Source organism: Diuraphis noxia, unplaced genomic scaffold, assembly GCF_037042655.1.
Source record: "Diuraphis noxia isolate RWA-SAM2 unplaced genomic scaffold, SU_Dnox_SAM2 contig0004, whole genome shotgun sequence".
Lineage (NCBI taxonomy): Eukaryota > Metazoa > Arthropoda > Insecta > Hemiptera > Aphididae > Diuraphis > Diuraphis noxia.
In genome coordinates this window covers 47099471-47120295 of record NW_028301714.1, presented here as the reverse complement: position 1 = coordinate 47120295, position 20825 = coordinate 47099471, and the positions used below count along the sequence as shown (strand labels likewise).

Below are 20825 nucleotides of genomic sequence, written 5' to 3'. Positions count from 1 at the left end.
ACCGGAGCAGAGAGGATCTCCAGGTCAGTCACGTGCGGGGTTCCACAGGGATCTGTCCTCGGGCCGTCTCTGTGGAATGTCGCATATGACGCTCTACTGAAAATGGACGTGCCTCCCGGGGTACAACTCATAGGCTTCGCCGACGATCTGGCCGTCGTAGAAACGGCTTATACGGGCCAGTTGCTAGAGGATCTTGTCAACCCCACCCTGCAAAGAATTGACGATTGGATGACGAACCACGGCCTGGAGTTGGCTCACCAAAAAACGGAAGCTGTCATCCTGTCCAGGAGATGCGCGTACATTCCCCCGAGGCTATCAATCGGAGGACACCCGATAGTCTTGTTCGACAGGATCAGATACCTCGGGGCGATCCTGGATAAGAGGCTCACCTTTGCGGCTCATGTGGACGTCGTGGCCAAAAAAGCCGCACGCACGGTGGCTGCGCTGGCAAGGCTCATGCCCTATATCGGTGGCCCATGTCAATGGAAGAGAAAGCTGCTCAGCTCTGTGGTCGACAGTCAGTTGCTCTATGACGCCCCTGTCTGGATTAGCAGGGTGGCCGCGGTAGCCAGGACCAAAACAAACCTGATTCTTCCACAGAGATCATCGGCGCTAAGAACCATCCGCGCATACCACACCGTCTCCGAAGAGGCCTCCCTGGTCCTGGCCTCCACGGTTCCTGCGGACCTACTCGGCCTGGAACGGGCCAGGATCCGATCACGACTCCTTGCTGACATCACACCTGGCGAGTCACGGCCATCAAATCAGACCGTAAAAAGAGAGGAAAGATCCCACACCGTAGAGGAGTGGCAACGGAGATTGGAATCAACCAGGAAGCGTCTTGGACCCGATCCTGCATCCCATACATCAGACGTTGGCTGGAAAGAACGGTCCCGCTAGTGCCCCTGACGTTCCACAATTGTCACAGGCACTAACGGGACACAGCTGTTTCCAGTCATATCTCTACAGGAGAGCCAGAGCCGCCAGTCCAATGTGCCCACAGTGCAGAGGCGGCGAGGACACGGTGGAGCATACTCTGCTTGAGTGCTACTACTGGAACGTCCTCCGTGATCCTTTGTCCATCCACCTGGGGCACAGACCGCGTACAGCCGACATCCAGGATATAATTTGCGGGCCGCCATTTGACCAGCTTCCAGCAGACCCAGATGAAAAGTTGGATATACTAAGGTACGCGGAGGAGTCCTTTCGGCTGTTCTATGGAATGGTCGAACGCATCTTCTCACGCAAAGAAGAAGAGGAGCGAGTCCACCAGGCTGCGGAGGTGCGGTGATAAGAAATGTTGTTCTAAAAATTGTTGTTGTAAAAATAGTTATTGTAAAAATTGTTGCTGTAAAAATTGTTATTGTAAAAATTGTTGCTGTAAAAATTGTTGATGAAAAAAGAATGTTGTAATATTAGCGAGTGGGGGATTGTCCCACCACTAATAATTTTCGTTGTTATTGTTATCAATAAACGATGGGAGTCAGAGGAGAAGTAATACTAACGCGGTTCCTTCTATGGCTCTTGATACAAAAGGAAAAAAAAGGGTTTATTACGAGTTTTATTCACAGTTTAATGCAATTTAAATTTTTTTACTTATGTTAGTCATTATTTTATAATTAATATTTTATTTTCACAATGACATAATTTTAATATACTTTGATTTAATTTAAAATGTGTGTTGTACTAATATTGTTGAATTCCAATTAGTGATCAAAATAATATATATAGTATTTTAAGTAAATTATATGTAAAAATGTTAAACGGAAAAACTGATAATAACAGGTGTTTGGATAGAAATTGGAATTGGTGCTCTACTAATATTTGGATGGGTGACCACCTGGGTTTTTAGTGACGAATGCTTGCCTCACATCGGCCATATCCTCACCTGTTTCTAAGCCAACCTGTAACCTACAGAATGATAATAACCATAGTTACCGATGCTAATGTTAAAAAAAAAAGAGTATTATGTAACAATTCAAATAATACGAATACGATTGTACATTGCATAAATGTATAAGGTACTATAGTTAATAATTGATAAAATGTAAGTCATTTGTTTATATATATATAATATATATAAATATAATATATCATATTATAGATGATATGATGTTATATTCGTCTGGACACTTTATCTTTATTATTTAATACTTTAATATCTCATAAAAATACAGGAACCGTGATGTAAAGACTACCAATATTATCTAATGATTCTATTGAAGAGAAAATTTGTGTAAAAAAAACCAATGTTTAAATTATTTACCTTAAAAAATATTCAAAATTGGTGGAAAGGGGCAGAATTTATCTTCCAGATCTTTCTTCGAGAAGTCTAAATTAAAATTTGAATACGTCATGCAATTTCTCAAAATTTCCAAATCATCCTAGTAATTTCATTAAAAATATAAAGCTAAAAGAAAAAACTTTTATAACAACCATTTTTATGCGTATACCTGAGAGTTGTTTTACTTTAAAGAGGACGTCTCGCCTTTCTAAGTATTCAGTTTTTCTTACAAGTGCGAAACATAAAAATGTTTGCTCAGCAGCTATCATTAAGAATCCTTAGTTATTCTCTAGAATATTAATTTAAACAATGGTAATAAATCAATTACTACTATAGCTATAATAGGACTTGTAGGTCAGATACAATTTAAGCAGATCAATCATTAATACTTATTATTTACACTTGTTAATACTTATTATTTTTAACATTGATATCTAATCATACTTCCAAATTTTGATCACAGTTATTGTGTCAACCTTAGATCATATTATACTATAGATGTATGTGTTTCAAATTGATTACGCGAATAAGATTCACATGGTTTTATCTATAATGTATGACAGTGGCTAGTCCTATGCTGCTATATAAAGTCCTAAAAATCTAGTCGGGTGAAAAATATTTCAAGAGGTCCAATATCAAATATTATCAAATATGGCGTATCGTTGCAGAGAGGAAAGTAGTCAACATGAAACGGCCCTATCCAAACTTTTAAAATATTTAAGGCCATGGCTCGAACTTAACATTTGGTTCGGCGCCATTGATGTATGGTCTAAATTCTAAGAGGTTAACAATCAATAAATCAATTTGATAAGCAAACATTTATATCGGAAATCAACTAAGAATCTTTTATTCAAAGTGTCCTAGTTAACCACCCATTTGTCACGCGTTACCCAAATACTATTTATTTTTCTACAATCATTCTGATTCATAATTCTTAAACCCAGTGGCGTAGTCAGCCTTCCAGGAGGGGGTATTGAGTGCATAGTACTGTATACACTTTTCCCCTCCCCAAGGCCCAAATCCTAACCCTGGCTACGGCACTGCCTTACCCGCGTGACAAGTAGATAGTTAAGTAAGTCATAAGAAGGTTAGATTAGGTACCTATATAGACTATGGTGAGTTGAAGCACAGGTGATGATAGATGAATATCATCACTGGTCATAACCTTAGCATTGATCTTTTCCTACTAACTATCAAGGTATTCGACATTGAAAACATAACGCTGAAAGAAAATATTTAAAAATTGCAGAGGATATGTAAATTATTTTTACTATTTATTATTTCATTTTCATATTTATTATAAACTATATTATTATTTAAATAAAAATTAATATTCATTAACGTAATTTTAAACGTGGTTTTACAGCCATATTAGTGTAATACAAGTTTCATATACCTAACTATTAACAATCATAATTAATAAAGAGTGCTCTGATTCATTGATTATAGTTTATAATGTATAAAATACAATTCAAGTACCTATGTCATTCACAATTGACTGTAGACCATGGCAACGAGCCTTATTCCTCATTATTAAAACTTGACTGCAATTTGAAAAAACAACGGAAATTTACACAAACTAACTTAACTCAACATGACTTAAACTTGACACAACTTGACAACAACTTGACTCACCTTGATTAAACTTGACTCAACATGACTTAAACTTGACACAACATGACACAACTTTACTTTAATTTTACCCAAATTTTCAAGCGTGCGTCAATAACCTTTTTCATGTTTTTGATTTTTAATTTGTTTAACATGTACCATTTTGTGAACACAATCTTTAAACATTAGACATTAATAACCATTTCCTTTCTTAATCTACAATTTATTATCAATTTATTATTTTTTATATTTTATTGCTTTCGATCTTATGAGATTACATACCGTAGTCTTCAGTATGTATTTGTAAATCATAATTTTAATAAAAAAATTTTTTTTGCTTCTGGGTGTACTCATGCCTGCGGTCGCCAATACCTTCTTCGCATTTATTATTCATTTTACACATCTAGATAGTATTTAAAACATGTTTAAACTGGACTAAAACTTGACACAACTAGACACATCATGATACAACTTGAAACAACTTCACAAAACTTGACATAACATGACTGCAACTTGACTTGACTTGACTACAACTTGACCCAACATTTCTTAAAACAACGTGACTTTAATTTTACCCAAAGTTTCAGGCGTGCGTCAATAACCTTTTTCATGTTTTTGATTTTAAATTTCATAGATCATAGATCCATGTGGTTAGATATGGTATTCCAGCGGCATTGTGGAGTTATTGTTTGGCATGTACAACGGGCCTTAAAGATCTATTCTGACTTTCTGAGAAATCTGTTTTGTATCGTTTGTAATTTTTTAATTTTTGTTTGGGATGCGACTGCCCATATTGGGCTTGCATATGTAATTAATTGTCTTATTATTGATGTTTATATTAAAAGTAAGCATTTAATCTATAGTTTTAAACTGTAATTTATTAGGGGTATAAGATTTTCAATCGTGTATAGGCTTGGTTTAATTTTTATTTATATGCATTTTCCATGTTAATTTTTATCAAGGTTAAACTCCTAGATATTTAATTGATTGATCTTTATTATTCCATAATATAGGCTGATTTTGGATTTTTATATCTCTACAGGGTAAATATTTTGACAAAACAATTTCAAATTGAATGTAATTAATACTGTCATATCAGTCCTAGCATTGAATAAAAATCTGCTCGACAAACATTTTTTTTCCTGAATTTACTTATTTATCATAATATCTAACAACAGGGTTCCTGCATAATACCGGCTATGAACTCAATAACAGGTATTTAAAAATTATTTGAGGTGTCCATGGCCATTTCCAAATTTCGAATAATTGCCTTCTAGTATCAGTTGCATCCTTCAATTTTTCCCACTTGGAAATCCAATTTTAGATAACATAAGGACTACACGTCTACACCCAAATACTAGCTGGACTTTATTAAATCACCAGTTGTACTCCAATAATTATCAACCTCGCTGCTGTTGTTTTACTTAAATATTTTCCACATTTAAATGCAAAGGTTTTATAAGATATTATTAAACTAATAGTTTTAACTATAGAATACCTGCACTGCAAACATTGTTTGAAAACCGCTTTCATTTTATTGCACTATTCAAGTAATTACTACCTAGTGGCTAGTACCTATAATATTGTTAATACAATTGTATACATAAGACATACTTGTTTAGCCTATTCCCCAATACATTATTTATGCTTTACATACTGTGTATGTAACAAAAAATACAATAATTGTTATTATTATTATTATTATTATTTTTTAATTTAAATTTTGAGTTTTGTATGATCTAATAATTTAAGTTAAAAATAATGCTAACCAGGATTTTCTAAAATCGTATAGTCACTAGCAAATGATAATATTATTAAATGCAGGATATTAATGCCAAAATCATTGAAAGGGTTAAATACTTTTTCAAGTTATATTTTCAGCATTAAAATTTATCGTTATGATTTTTGATTGAATTGGAAGCATCTCGATTGTGTTGTTACCAATTTACCATGTTCATATCTTTTATGATATTTTTTTGAATGCCTCATCCAACATTTGAAATGAAAGTCAATTTTGGCTTGGTTTGTACATGGAATCATTTTAAAACATACATAAACATCTGAAAATAAATATATTTAAGCAACATACATGTTTACTAATGCTACAAGCATTTAACATAGAAAAATAAAGGAAACTGCCTTAGCATATTAACAATGCAATGTAAGCTTAGAGAAGTTGAGTTTGTCAGGAACACCTCATTCCTTGTTTCTATTTTTTTAAATAAAATATGTGTAGACTGTAGATACCTAAAAATATATTAGGTTTTAATCCTATATAAACATAATATTACATATTATTAAAAATATATTTCAAATTTAATTCACGAAAGATTCATAAATATACATACAACAAATCATATGTGCACTTAAATCTGAATTTATGAAAAATACATATGTATATTTTTTTTTGTAACAAAATTAGTAATAATATTAACAATATAGAAAAATAATTGAATATAAAAAAAATGTAAAAGATTAAATAGCAGTAGAGCACCAATTCCAATTTCTATCCAAACAACACCTGTTATTATCAGTTTTTCCGTTTAACATTTTTACATATAATTTACTTAAAATACTATATATATATTATTTTTATCACTAATTGGAATTCAACAATATTAGTACAACACACATTTTAAATTAAATCAAAGTATATTAAAATTATGTCATTGTGAAAATAAAATATTAATTATAAAATAATGACTAACAAAAGTAAAAAAAATTAAATTGCATTAAACTGTGAATAAAACTCGTAATAAACCCCAAATACTGTGTAATAAGTAATAATATAATAAATAACACAAAAATATATGTTATAAGAACTAATAATTTTTATGGTAGTATCATTGGTTTTGATCACAAACTAATAGAATGGAATGGAAATGTGAGCCATATCACCATGCTACTTATGAATCATAAGTCTGTTACAGCATAGTTAATTTCATCATATAAAAAAGATAATGCGTATAGAGTTCTCGAGTTATCTATACATGATTACCATTTATCCCTTCTTCCATACAAAAATCTTCTTAAGCAGCTATCTCCATCAAATACTCGTCTTTTTGTTTCTAGTCTATTATATCTTAGTCAACAAATTTAATCATATACACTGCTTTATCTGTAAAGTTGTTAATAAATCTTTACATCAAATCATACAACAATCAATGAAGTTACAAAATATAATAATATATTGTTTATAGCATATTTCAATATTTGTATGATTTATAATATTATATTATACAATGGAAAATTGGAAAACTAATATATGATGATAAATCATTTTGGATATGTATGAAAAATAAACCGGTAATTTTCTGGCAGTCATATTATTTACTATCCCAATCACCAATGTTTACTCATTTCTCATTGAGTTTAAAGGTTTAAACTGTTTAGAGTTTTGGTTAGACAATAGAGCAACTAAAAATTAAAGCCAACATGACAAAATGCAAAACCAAAATTGTGTTATACTAAATTACAACATGTTGTTCATAAAATTATGAATTACAATTTTGAAAAAAGTTATACATAATATCAAGCTATAACTTCAGGCTCCCAAGCAAACTTTTCTTTGTGCTTGATATTATTAATATCATCGACATCTTCCTTAGTGAGTTCAGTGTCAATATCAAAATTTGTTTTTATTCTTTCTGCCGTAATTGACTTTGGTATGATAGCTGAAAATTTGTATAAACATAAATTAGATTGATAAATAATCTATATTATTTATTATTTATTTACAGCTAGTGAGCTCAACATAATTCACAGCAATATATATATATATAACCTAATTCAAGCGTTACACTTGCCCAACTTTGCAAGTAACAATTTTTAAATATAGTGGAGATTGCATAAATAACATGTGTAATATAAGATATATAAATAATTAAGAACGATATAATAAATAATAATAATTTCAGATTATAATAATATCTATTAAATAAGTGATAATAATAATAACTAAAAACAATAAAAACCTATTAATTGATAATATGACATTGAATTTAAGTTATAGGTTATTTAAGTTCTCTAAATTGTGGTTATAATAAATTATTATGTAATCTAGTATGAACAATTTTAATTATTTTACGTTATTAAATGAGAAACAGTCTGAAAACTCTGAACTTTATGAAAATAAAGAACAAAACCAATGAACCCAAACTTAATTTGGAAATCGCTAAAATAATCTGTTGTTTATATCTATAAAAAATATCTGCTATTTAAATACAACTTTAACATTTTTAATTTAATTTTTTTTTTAATCTTAATTTGATACTCACCATAATTTCTTTGAATAGCCCATCTCAATAACACTTGTGCAGCACTTATGGAATGTTTTTTAGCAATACGATTTATTACTTCATCATTTAACAATGAATTTTTACCAGCAGATCCTCCCATAGAACAATATGCTTGTAGAACAATTTTAGCATTTCTGCATAGGTTATGGAACTCTGAAGATTGTTGAAAATATGGATGGAATTCAACCTGAAAATAATTATGAATACATATAAACAATATTTCGAATGACTTATGAGTTTGTAAAGAGTAAATGTAATTGTATACAACATGTTATTAACATTTGGGAAACATAAGTTTATACTTTTCCATATTATTTATTAAGAAACAATACAACATTTTTTAATTTCATTCGATATAATTATGTTATCATAACTACTAGATTTTAATTTAAAAAAGTTTAATTATTAACTAACTTTATTTCAATGTCTTTTATTTAATAATTATAAATTTAAAGATTAAAGTTATTTAATCATGTTGTTTAAGCTAAATTGTATGTTTTACAGAATAGAAGAAATAGTTAATATTTCACTAAAAATTATTTTTATACAGTTAAAAATTAACATAATATATCAGTTGGTTTCCAAAGCAGATTTATATGGATATTATATAATTCATGTATTGATATTTTATTAATATTTTCTATATTTATGATCAATGATCATTCAAAGGAACAAATTCAAGTGCAGATAAATTTTTTTAGTACAGGCGTATAGCTAATGGTTGTGATTCTATTCACTTTAAAAATATACATTATAAATTATTATTACTTGATTAACAGCTGGAACAATATTAGTTGGATCGGCTAACATTTCTTTTATATGTTTTACAGTATAATTAGATACTCCAATATTCCTAAGTGAACCCTTGCCATTGTCGTGCAACTTCATAAGAGTCTTCCAAGTTAAATTACGAAGTTTAGAATTTTCAGGGCTTTTTGCATCAATACGCCCAGCTCCTGGCCAGTGTATTAAATATAAATCCAAGTAACTGGTACCTAAATTGTCTAATGACCTTTGCACAGCAGCTGTTACTTGCTTCTCATCACCATGGTCTTTAGGAGCTATGAAAAAAATCAATTGATTATAAAAATAGAATATTGTAATCATCTCCAACATAAATAGTATAAAACTTAATGTAGGTATAACTGAAATATAATTTGTTTTTTATAAACCCTTTATGACTTTTATCAATAAAATATGATCTTTTCAATTTTAAGTTTAAAAAAATGCTTCAAATAATGTTCAAAATAATATTCATTTCATTGTAGCTGTGAATGCGTGTACCATGGATTATTATTAGTTTATTAATTATTATAATTTGTATAGAAAAAATCTTGCTGAGTTCCTACATATAGATTGAAATAAAATGTCTTAGAGTAACTAATAACTCAAAAAATACAACAAAATAAAAAGGAGATAAATTATACATACATCTATTGTACCTCTATAAATAAAGATTTTTTAATTTATTTTAGACAGAGCAAAGCAAAAAAAATATTATTTTTTGTGTTTGGAGACACTTTATGCAGCAAAAAAAAATGTTTTAATATTTCAATAGGTAATTCAAAAATTATTAAGGATAGAATTTTTTGTCATTAAGTATATTATTATTTTTTATATAGGTACAATGTAATATTTAAAATATTTAGACTAAATTTTAAGATATGTACATACAATGAACCTATTTATACTATGCAGTATTGACAAAATGTCATAATTATATATTATTACATGATGATTTGGAAAAAAATAGTTCAAAATGCCTTTCTATTAGTGGAAAAATAAATTACTGAAAGTTAATAAATAAATTATATAATATCTTAAAAAATAAGCAGACACACTGCTCTCAAAATCGTTTTTTCACATAGAATGATTAAACAGTTAAATTGTATTATCCATGCTTTTGTTATATAAACATCAACAACCAAACATTTGGACATTGCAAATTTATTTACCTAATTTTGATGTAATAAACAAATCCTCACGCTTCAGATGATACTTAGGTAATAACACTTTCAATGCTTCTTTGATGTAGACCTCATTGTTATACACTGCTGCTGTGTCTGAAAAAACAATATTAAATAGGTACTAAAATACCGAGTAAAATGATTTATTAATAAATAGATAGCAGTTATTGTAACTAACACAAAAATATATATTATGGTTTTAAGAAATATTTAAATTTATAAGTAAATAGAGAAAGTTAATGAAAAAAATTAAAAATAAGTAATTCAAATAAGATTACAATAAACCAATAATAACACAAATTATTGAAAACAAAGATAATTATACAAGATTTAGGTACTTTTGTATATTTATATTACCGAAACTAACATGAATATTGATATTATTTTATAAAACTAATTCAATTTGTTGATTATTAATTTTGTTGTTCTTATATTCTATAAAGTAAAGAATTACATAAACTTATACAATTATTTGTGTAAATATTCAATCAATTTACCAATAAGGCGATAGCCAGCACCAAGTGCCACATCCAAAACATTTAGTATTGTATTTTTATCGCTAATTGTGTATGTTCCAACTAAAATTAAAAAAAGTTTTAAATAAATAGTTATGATTGAGAATCAAGACAAAAGAACAATTTTTATTTATGACTTACATCCGATTATAGGTAGTTGGCTGTTTCCTCCTTGTGTATTTAATGGTAAAAATGTTTTAGAAATAGAAACCATTTTAATAACTTTGATGTACACTTAAACCTATATTTGATTTAAAATGTAGACACTAAAAAATGTATTTACACAAGTCCCTAGAAAATAAATGGCTACAAGGGCACTAGGGCACTAGACTATATTATACAGTATATTATACTATATTATAAAATTAATAATTATTATTAATAAATCAAAATATTGATAATATCATCAAATAAATGTAAAAACAGTATATTGTTCTGTGGAATAACCACAGATATAGATAATAAACTAGATTGCTAACTTGTATAATGTATAAATTGACAAGCAATCCGGAAGACGCTGATTTTCTGCCATGTTGCTTGTGGGCTATGGTATTTTATCAATTCTTATCGTTGTGATAATATCATAACATATTATTCTATGATAATACTAAAGATATCAAATAATTAATATTATTATTATTATGGTTCATGAACTCAGAAATATTTACAATCATTATTCAAAATTCAATATTCATACATCATTATTCATTATTATATTTGATTTACCCATAAAAAAAAACTTTGAGTATTTATATACAGGGTGTCCCACAAAGATCTGACATTCTGACAAATGAAATAACTTTTGTTATAATATTTTAAAAAAATTTCTTTTAAATATAATTCATAGACACTTGCGCTACATTTTTAGAATACATTTTTGTAAATCTGATTTTTAGAAAAATTTATATGGTAAAAACACTTATTTAAGTCAAAAAGCTCATTTTTACAATTTTTTTAAATATTAATATTTTCGTTAGGTAAATTATAGTAATTTATAGTTTATGCTTTATGCATAACATATTATTAAATTAAATACAATAAAAAAAATAATTAGATTTTAACATGTTCTTATAAAATATTTTTAAAAAACTTTATTATTATTTGAAATTACAAGATTTCTAACATAAACTAGACCGTAATTTACTTAACAAAAATATTGATATTTAAAAAAATTGTAAAAAATCAGGCTTTTGACTTAAATAAGTGTTTTTACCATAAACATTTTTCTAAAAATCAGATTTACAAATTGGATAAATTGAATATTTCGAAAAAAATGTTTATCAATTTTTAAATTTTTTATTTTCAGTATTAAAAAATAAAAAATGTAGTGCAAGTGTCTATGGATTATATTTAAAAGAAATTTTTTAAAAATATTGATTAGAACAAAAGTTATTTCATTTGTCAGATCTCTGTAGGACACCTGTATAAGCAATATAATACACAGGTAATATTTATCGATTTCCGATGAACAAAATATGTATAACTACAAGTTATTAAACAAAATTGACTTATGTAACTTTGTCTTTTGTTGATTTAAGCTTTCAGAATAGAAGAACTTAAAATTTTGATGTTAGAGTGTATACGAATATTTAAATACATACGAATTTCTAGATTAATAATATTTATCTTGTGTGGAAGTGAATGCACATCAATGTCTTCAAAACATTTATTTGTTTCTGCAAGTATCTATATTTGTACATAATGCAAGTGAGTTTTGAACCATTACCATTATTTTTTGGTCCATATTTTTTATAAGTAATTGTCTTTTGTCAATAATTATACACCTAAAGTATTGTTCAGTTAGTTTGACAATTTTGATAACATTTTCTGCAGATGTTAGTTGAAGACCTCGGTTTTTTTCATTTATTAAGTTATTAAATGCTTTTTTATTTTTTTGACAATAGTCATGGTCATTTATGTTATTTGATACATCAAATCTTACACCACTTATTTTTTATCCAAACATATTTTAATTTCATTTTAATTAATGATATATAATTATACATGACATATTATGTATAATTCATTTTTCAATATATATTTTTAAAATATTATATTTATGATTGGATTTTAAATACCCGCCAAATGATATATTAGATGGGTATCACGTTCATATTCTATGATAACAATACAGAGCCCACAACTTTCTAGTAGTAAAGTAAATCTAGTTGGTATTCTGAGAAATCAAGTGTAAATTACTTTTTCACTGGCACCACTCATTTACTTCGAGACTCGACGAACTCGAATGTCAGTAATAATTTTTAAAAATTTTAAACTACCCTCCGCTTTTTTCTGGTATCTCACAAATTCGTAAAGATAACACAAAATTTATATTAATTAATTAATATTAATTTTATAAATAAAAAAAATATTAGACGCGCTTATATGCTCCTTGGTGAAGAATTGAATTTGGATTTACAAGGACTGTGGTATCGGAATTTATCGAATTTATATGCGTAGGTACCGAATTCACTTGCGCGTCGTCAGTCGACAATGAAACATCGTACTTCGTTACCTTATTTCTTTTCTTCTTATACGTGTAAAAATAATAGTTCAATTTTCTCACTTAAAAAACGTACTTCTTCGTCAAAGTACCATACCTCCAACAAGCCACATACAGCAGCTTCCCTTCAGTTCTGGACACCGTCACAGTTATTTTGGTAACTTCTTTAGTTAATACTATAATCAGTAAACAGCTATAGGACGTATACGGCGGCCCACTCGGTCGGCTCGCTAATTACCTTTTACGCAACTCCACTATCAGTTCTTCGACAATACCAATAATAAACTCATTATGAACAGCTGAAATACTGTTCCATCTTTAATCATAGGTACCCAAGGCTCGCATACAGAGCGTGCCAAATAAAACCCCGAAGACTCCGACTACAACACCCGACTCCAATGGATTCAGCTCTCCAACCAATTACATAAACGTCTCTTCTCCCCTTCCCAATCATCTTCAAATAATCATAAAAAAAAACAAGCTACTTATTTATCAAAAAATCGTTTTTCTCCACTCTCGTCAAATGTGGCGACCAAAACCGCCGACCAGGCCCACCTAAACTCCTCCATGAGATTTAGATCTGGACAATGATCCTAATATAATCAAAGCCAAACCGCCTCCGCGTATCTTAAGTTAATGACTTCGCATTCTTCTGTGCACAACTCAAAGAAATAATGAAAAATGATGAATTTTCATGTAAAAGTTCGATCCTAATATAATCAAAGCCAAACCGCTTCCGCGCATCTTAAGTTAATGACTTCGCATTCTTCTGTGCACAAATCAAAGAAATAATGAAAAATGATGAATTTTCATGTAAAAGTTCGATTAATGGCGTTAAACTTACCACTAGCACAGTCGATTCGTACAGAACCATTATTAAATTTTTACAGTCTAATAACGCACGATATACGTATCAACTCAAAGAAGAAAAACCGTTTAGAGTTGTAATTAGAAATCTACACTACACAACTCCACTAGTCGATATAAAAAATGAACTCATCTCTCTCGGCCATAATCCAAGAAACATAACTAATGTATTACAACGCAACACCAAACTCCCTCTCCCACTGTTCTTCATCGAACTTGAACCTAATATCAATAACAAAGACATTTTCAAAATCGATCTTCTATGTTACTCAAAAATTAAAATAGAAGAACCTCGTATAAACCACCAGCCAGTTCAATGTATTCGCTGCCAAAACTATGGTCACACGAAATTCTATTGCAACCACCCACCAAAATGTGTTCGTTGCGACGAACCTCATTTCACAAAGAAACCAAAAGATTTGTCAGCAAAATGCGCTCTCTGTAACTGTCCCCACCCAGCAAACTACAAAGGCTACCCGGTTCACAAATCTGTTCAAGCTATCCAACTCTCAAGAACCAAAAACCATCCAGCTCAAGATAATTACAATCTCACACGTAACAATTACAATCCTGGTAACAACAATATTTTAAATAATGTAAACACTACTTCAAATTCTAACTCTTTCCCCTCAATGTCATATTTCTCGGGCTACCAAAAAAAATAAGGCTACCGCAAATCACTCTAACGCCTCTAGTGAGGTTAATGCAGACCAATTCTCCTTAAAACTATCATCCTTTATCGACGATCTAAAGTCTCTGACCTCCCTAATCTCTCTTTTAACCACTGTCATAGACAAGCTCATTATTTAGAACAATGCCAAATAGACGTAACAATATTAATCATCCTATCTCAATACTCCTCTGGAACTCAAATGGAATAATCCTCCAAAACAATGAACTTAAAAATTTTATTTTATATAACTCTATAGATATACTTCATGTAACCGAATCTCATCTAACTACTAACTCATCCTTCAAAATTCCTAGTTACGAAACCTACCACTGCGATCACCCTGATGGTACCGCTCATGCCGGCTCTGCAATATTAATTAAATCTATAATCAAACACTCGATTGTGCCATTCTACCAAACTCCTAGTCTACAAGCCACTAATATTACATTAGTGCTTAACAATATTCCACTTACTATATACTACCCGTATATTGTCCACCTAATCAAAAAATAAATACTAATATTTTTTACTCAATTATTTAATTCTCTTGGAAACAACTTTCTTGCTGGGGGTGATTTTAACTACAAACATTCCCTTTGGGGTTAAAGATTAATTAACACCATAGGCCGTATATTACATAACTCCATATCAAACAAAAAACTAAAAGTTCTCTCCCCCCCCCTAACACTACATATTGGCCATCGCACAATAACAGACGTCCGGACATACTTTATTTTTTCGTCACAACACTCCCAAATCATATCAAACACAGCATAACCAACTCTCTAGATCTCTCCTCTGATCACTCTCCAGTCATCCTAACTCTAAACGATGTTTCAATAATCAGAAAAACCCACCCAACTCTTACGCCTGGTCAAACTAAATGGAAAATTTTTTCAAAAATCATCGAAAACAATATTAAGCTTACCATACCCCTAAAAACAACCTTAGATATTGAAAATTTAGTCCAAACACTTTCTACCGTCATCAAAAATGCAGCACTTGACTCATCCTCAGGTAATCCAACTCCCCAAAAATCGTATAATCAACTTCCTAATCATATATCTCAACTCCTAGTTGAAAAACGTCGAGCTCGCTCAATATGTCAAAGATATCATCTCTAAAATGACAAAAAAAAACCTATAACAATCTAGCATGTTCTTTAAATAATGCTCTCCGAAAATACAATACAGATAATTACCAATACTATTTAAATTCTATAAACAATTCCACTAACGCACTCTGGAAAGCAACAAAAAACATAACAAAACAAAAAAACAAAATACCCTCATTACGCAACCCAGATAATTCACTAGCTATAAATCAGACCTCGACAAAGCTAACTTATTTGCCTCCGATCTCGAAAACAGATTTTCGCCTAATTCTGAAGACATCATTCTAGATCATGTAAATCACATTGAATCAGCATTATCCAATACCCACCCATGTGCTTACCAACCAAACACACCACTCCCTCTGAAATCCAGTATAGAATTAAAAATCTACCCACAAAGAAATCCCCAGGACAAGATCTTATAACCAACTCAATCATTAAACACCTACCCAAAAAAGCTATATTATTTCTAACTCGGCTTTATAACTCTATTCTCAGACTATCCTATTTCCCTGATTCTTGGAAACATTCAATTATAATACTTATTCACAAGTCTGGAAAACCTCCGGACGTTACATCTTCTTTCAGACCCATAATAAGCCTATTGCCCACTTTTTCAAAAATCCTTGAAAAAATAATTCTTTAGAGAATCTACCCAATAATCCTCGATAAAAAAATCCTTCCAAACACCCAATTTGGTTTTAGAAATAAACATTCTTCTATTCACTAAATCCATAGAATAGTCGACACAATAGCATATTATAGAACAAAAACAATTCTGTTCAGGTGCTTTTCGACGAAAAAATAATTCCTAAGGTAAACTCGGTCAAATATTTAGGTGTTCATCTCGATAAAAGGCTAACCTGGGCGATACACATAAAAATTAAAATTAAATCATTAAATATCAAATTACATAAACTTAGACCTCTTCTCAGTTCCAACAATCTCACTCTCCAATAAATTGCTAATCTACAAACAAATTATTCGCCCAGCTATGGCTTATGGTATCCAACTTTGGGGCTCAGCCAAAAAATTCAACGTCAATATATTTTAAGCGTTTCAATCAATTAATCTTAGGCTAATAACCAAAGCTCCGTGGTATGTTAGTAATCTTTCCTTACATAATGACCTAAAAATTTGCACCATTCCTACTCTCACTCGTATATATTATTTGAATTTCCACGCGCACACTCACAATCACTCTAACCTTCTAATTTCTAATCTTTCCTCTGCCACCATTCCCAACAATCCTCCTCACCGCCTTAAACGTAACTGGTCACGTGATTTACTTTTATAATCAGCATAAAAAAACTTATTAATAAAATCAGAAATCAAAATTTATTATTGAATAGTGTCACTGGGTGCCCCCTTCTATCACGCCCACGTGCCTAGTAAATAATATTATAAAATTAACTTATTGTATCAAATGTATACAGATTGTAAATATATTGTTGTTTTTATTAAAAAAAAAAAAAAAAAGGTACCAAATTAGAATAAGAATTAAGCCTATTCTTACTCGTGGAATTCGACTTGCATCGAATTTTCTTTTTTTCTCCTCGTCTCATCGAGCAACTTGAAACTCGTGACTACATTACAATATGTAGTGCTTAACATTTTGTTGGTAATCCGAAATAGACAGTAGCCGCCAGTATTCGCCGTCCAATACGACATAATGTGTTGTCCGGCGTATTATATAGGCAAATTAGGTACACCACTGCAGTTTCCTGAGAAAAAAGCACTAATTCCCGGTATCCCGCACAAGTTTTAGTATTATCCATAATAATTACATTTCAACTGATCGTAAAGATACTCCATTTACCGGGAGAAAGTGGTTGCACATAGACACACAGTCCAAAACTCGTCGTACAACACTGCAACCACCCAAATCTATGGTCTTCGGCTACAGTCGCATGTCAAAAGTAACTACATTGTCTCGGAGAACGATGTATTACAGTTATGAATGTATGATATGTGTATTCGATGTCATGCACAGTATACACTATACACTATCATATGATACAATATCTGAACACAGTGAACACAACAAAAAATCGACAAGGTGACGAGGGGAGTCTATGAAAAATGTTTTAAATAAAACAAAGTATACAAAAAATCATCACATTAATTCCAAAATACTATATTGTCTATATTAAAGTATCAAATAAAACAAAAAATAAAAATGTTTTTATAATTAGGAGCAAAGTATTCACATGTTTAATCACTTGTTTAGAATAACTTAAGAGTTAAGATTATAAACAATACAGATGATTAACTATTAAAGTAGTAATACTATTCAAAGCTATTACTATTATCGATCTAGGACAAATGGACGCGGCCGTTTGAACGCGGCCATTTGGACGCAGCATTTTGGACGCGAGGTCATTTAAACGCGGCCGTTTGAGCGCGGGTACATTTTGACGCGAAAAAAACATAAATTATTTTAATACACTAATTTATTTAAAATGTTAAACCAATTAAAGCCTGGATTAAACCCGACTTCAATATCTTGTGATTTTGAGCAAGCAATTCTAAAATCAATAAAAACTGAATTTCCTAGAACTGAAATTTATGGTTGTCTTCATCATTTTTCCAAAAATGTTTATAAAAAATTGTGTGACTTAGGGATTGTGTCTAATTATCGAAATAATTCTGATTTTTCAATATTGGTTAAAATGGTTCTAGCATTGACATTTATTCCAATTAATGATATTGATTGGGCAATCGAATCTTTGGCAGAATACTTACCAGACGAATTACGGCTGTCATATAGTATGCGGTCTACCGGCAAATGCGTTCTACCAGCCGCTGTAGGATGCGGTCTACCTGCGGTTTTTACCGGTTTTATTTTTAATAGATACACTTTAATCTTTTTCTATCTTTTAGATATACTTTATCTTAATTACATTATACACAGATAACAATACTTCAATATTTTGTAAAAGTATTGGCTCAATAGCTCAGTATGTCATTTATTGCGCGACACCATATTATATTTTATACACCCAATATGTTGGCAAAAGATTTTTATTCAATAATTAGTAGTGACGAATCAACCACAAATTTTTTAATTAGCAAAAAACTTGTGGCAAATAATGAAAATGCCGAATGTATTAAGTGTGGAAGTGCTATGAATTTATACCTACGTAAGGAGAGAGGTAAGGAAAGGAGAGTTTTACGTTGTAAGAGAAAGGGATGTCAAACAACACAAAGCTTAAGGTGAGAAAATTATTTTATTAATAATAATTATACTACTAATAATTATACTATTATATAGGAAAGATAATGCTTTTTGGACTTATATTGACAACAATGGTCGTCTAAATAGTGGACTAAGCCTCAGTCAACAGTTAGAACTAGTGTTCTACTGGACTCAAGGTTTATCCAATAAAACAATCATGTCCTTAACTGGAAGATCGTCCAACACCGTATGTGATTGGATGAATTTGTGTCGGGATATACCACTAAAAATTTTCGAAAAACGTAATAAATTTGGAGGACCTGATGTCATCATACAAGTCGACGAATGTTTGTTAAGAGGATCCAGAAAAAATCATAAAGGTATTTTATAATTATATAATTGAATACATAATAAAATACAATTTTAGATTGAATATTAATATTATAAAATATTATAAATCATCATTATGTTGTTACAGGTCGATATCGACTTGTAGATTTGCCGAGTGAAAACATCGAAGACGAAAATGACGACCCTCTTGAAAATGGAAAAAGAAATTATGGTAGACGAATGGATGGTCCTTGGGTGTTTGGATTATGCGACGATAGTGAGGCACGATATTTTGTTGTCGAAAAGCGAGACAAGCAAACTCTGCAGGATATTATTAAAAGAGAGGTTGTATTGGGTTCTATTATACACTCTGATGGATGGCCAGCGTATAATGGGATCGCCCAATATGGTTTTACGCATAATACAGTTAACCACAGCGAAAATTTTGTTGATCCACTAACACAAGCTCACACTCAGAGGATCGAAAGTTTATGGAGACCATTACGCTTAAAAGTAGTTAAAAATATGTGTGGTACAAGTCCTGATCTCTTTCCAAGGTAAAATTATTATAAGTTATGTTTAATAAATTTAATGCAATATTATATTATACATATTATTGCAGGTATCTCATGGAAACATGGTGGCGAGGAATAAATAAATCAGATTTATTTAATGCATTTTTAAGAGATATGGCGGAAGTTTTTGTATAACGTATTATATTATATTTATTTATATTCATTGACAACAATTTTTTTGACCAACAAATTTTTAATTATTAATTTTTTACTAGACATTACTACTACAATAATTATACTATAATAATTATACTATAATATTATGATATTTTTAATTTATTTATTCGCGGTAGACCGCATACTATACTCGTAAATCGCCGGTAGACCGCATACTATACTCGTAAATTCACCGGTAGACCGCATACTATATGACAGCCCGAATTACAACCCTTACTAGATTGGTTTGAAAATAATTATATGGGACAAATTAATAGAAATCGAAGAGGTCGTCGATTACCTTTATTTCCACCTAATATTTGGAACATGTATAACAGAGTTTTGAATGGAAAAAACAGAACCAACAATCACGCCGAAGCTGCTAATCGAAGACTAAACATGGAGACGGGCGTTAACCATCCAAGTTTATGGTCTTTTATAACGTTTCTTCAAAAAGTACTGCAGTCAGGTAGAGACTTTTATTATAGTCAATTAGAAGCTGGAAATAGTCCACCTAAAAATAAAAAAAATATATTGATGTTGATAAGAGGATTTTAAAAATCGTTCAAAATTATGAATAGAGTGGAATTTTGTTATTTTTGAGAGGGATAGCCCAAAATATTTCTGTACAGTAACTTAGTAATTATCACATTTTTAATTGTATTGTAATTTGTATTTTTAATAACTGTTTTAGATTTTTAATTGTATTATATGTATACCCTAATATAAAATTACGAATAAAATAAATATATTA

General features: G+C 30.3%; 2 protein-coding genes across 2 annotated transcripts; one reads left to right on the top strand and one right to left on the bottom strand.

The window, feature by feature from the left end:
- Positions 1-5948: 5948 nt before the first annotated feature.
- LOC107169089 (uncharacterized) lies at positions 5949-11175 on the bottom strand. Its single transcript, XM_089227484.1, has 6 exons — positions 10817-11175; positions 10658-10738; positions 10149-10256; positions 8962-9254; positions 8173-8380; positions 5949-7569 (listed from the first exon to the last, which is right to left on the bottom strand). The coding sequence occupies exons 1-6, from the start codon at positions 10887-10889 to the stop codon at positions 7427-7429; spliced, it is 906 nt and encodes a 301-aa protein (XP_089083610.1). The 5' UTR covers positions 10890-11175; the 3' UTR covers positions 5949-7426.
- Positions 11176-18503: 7328 nt separating this feature from the next.
- Positions 18504-20050, top strand: LOC149056133 (uncharacterized). The gene is made up of 4 exons (XM_089227108.1): positions 18504-19048; positions 19107-19390; positions 19489-19897; positions 19963-20050. Exons 1-4 carry the CDS (start codon positions 18795-18797, stop codon positions 20048-20050), a joined length of 1035 nt encoding a protein of 344 aa, XP_089083234.1. The 5' UTR covers positions 18504-18794.
- The last annotated feature ends 775 nt before the right edge of the window (positions 20051-20825 follow it).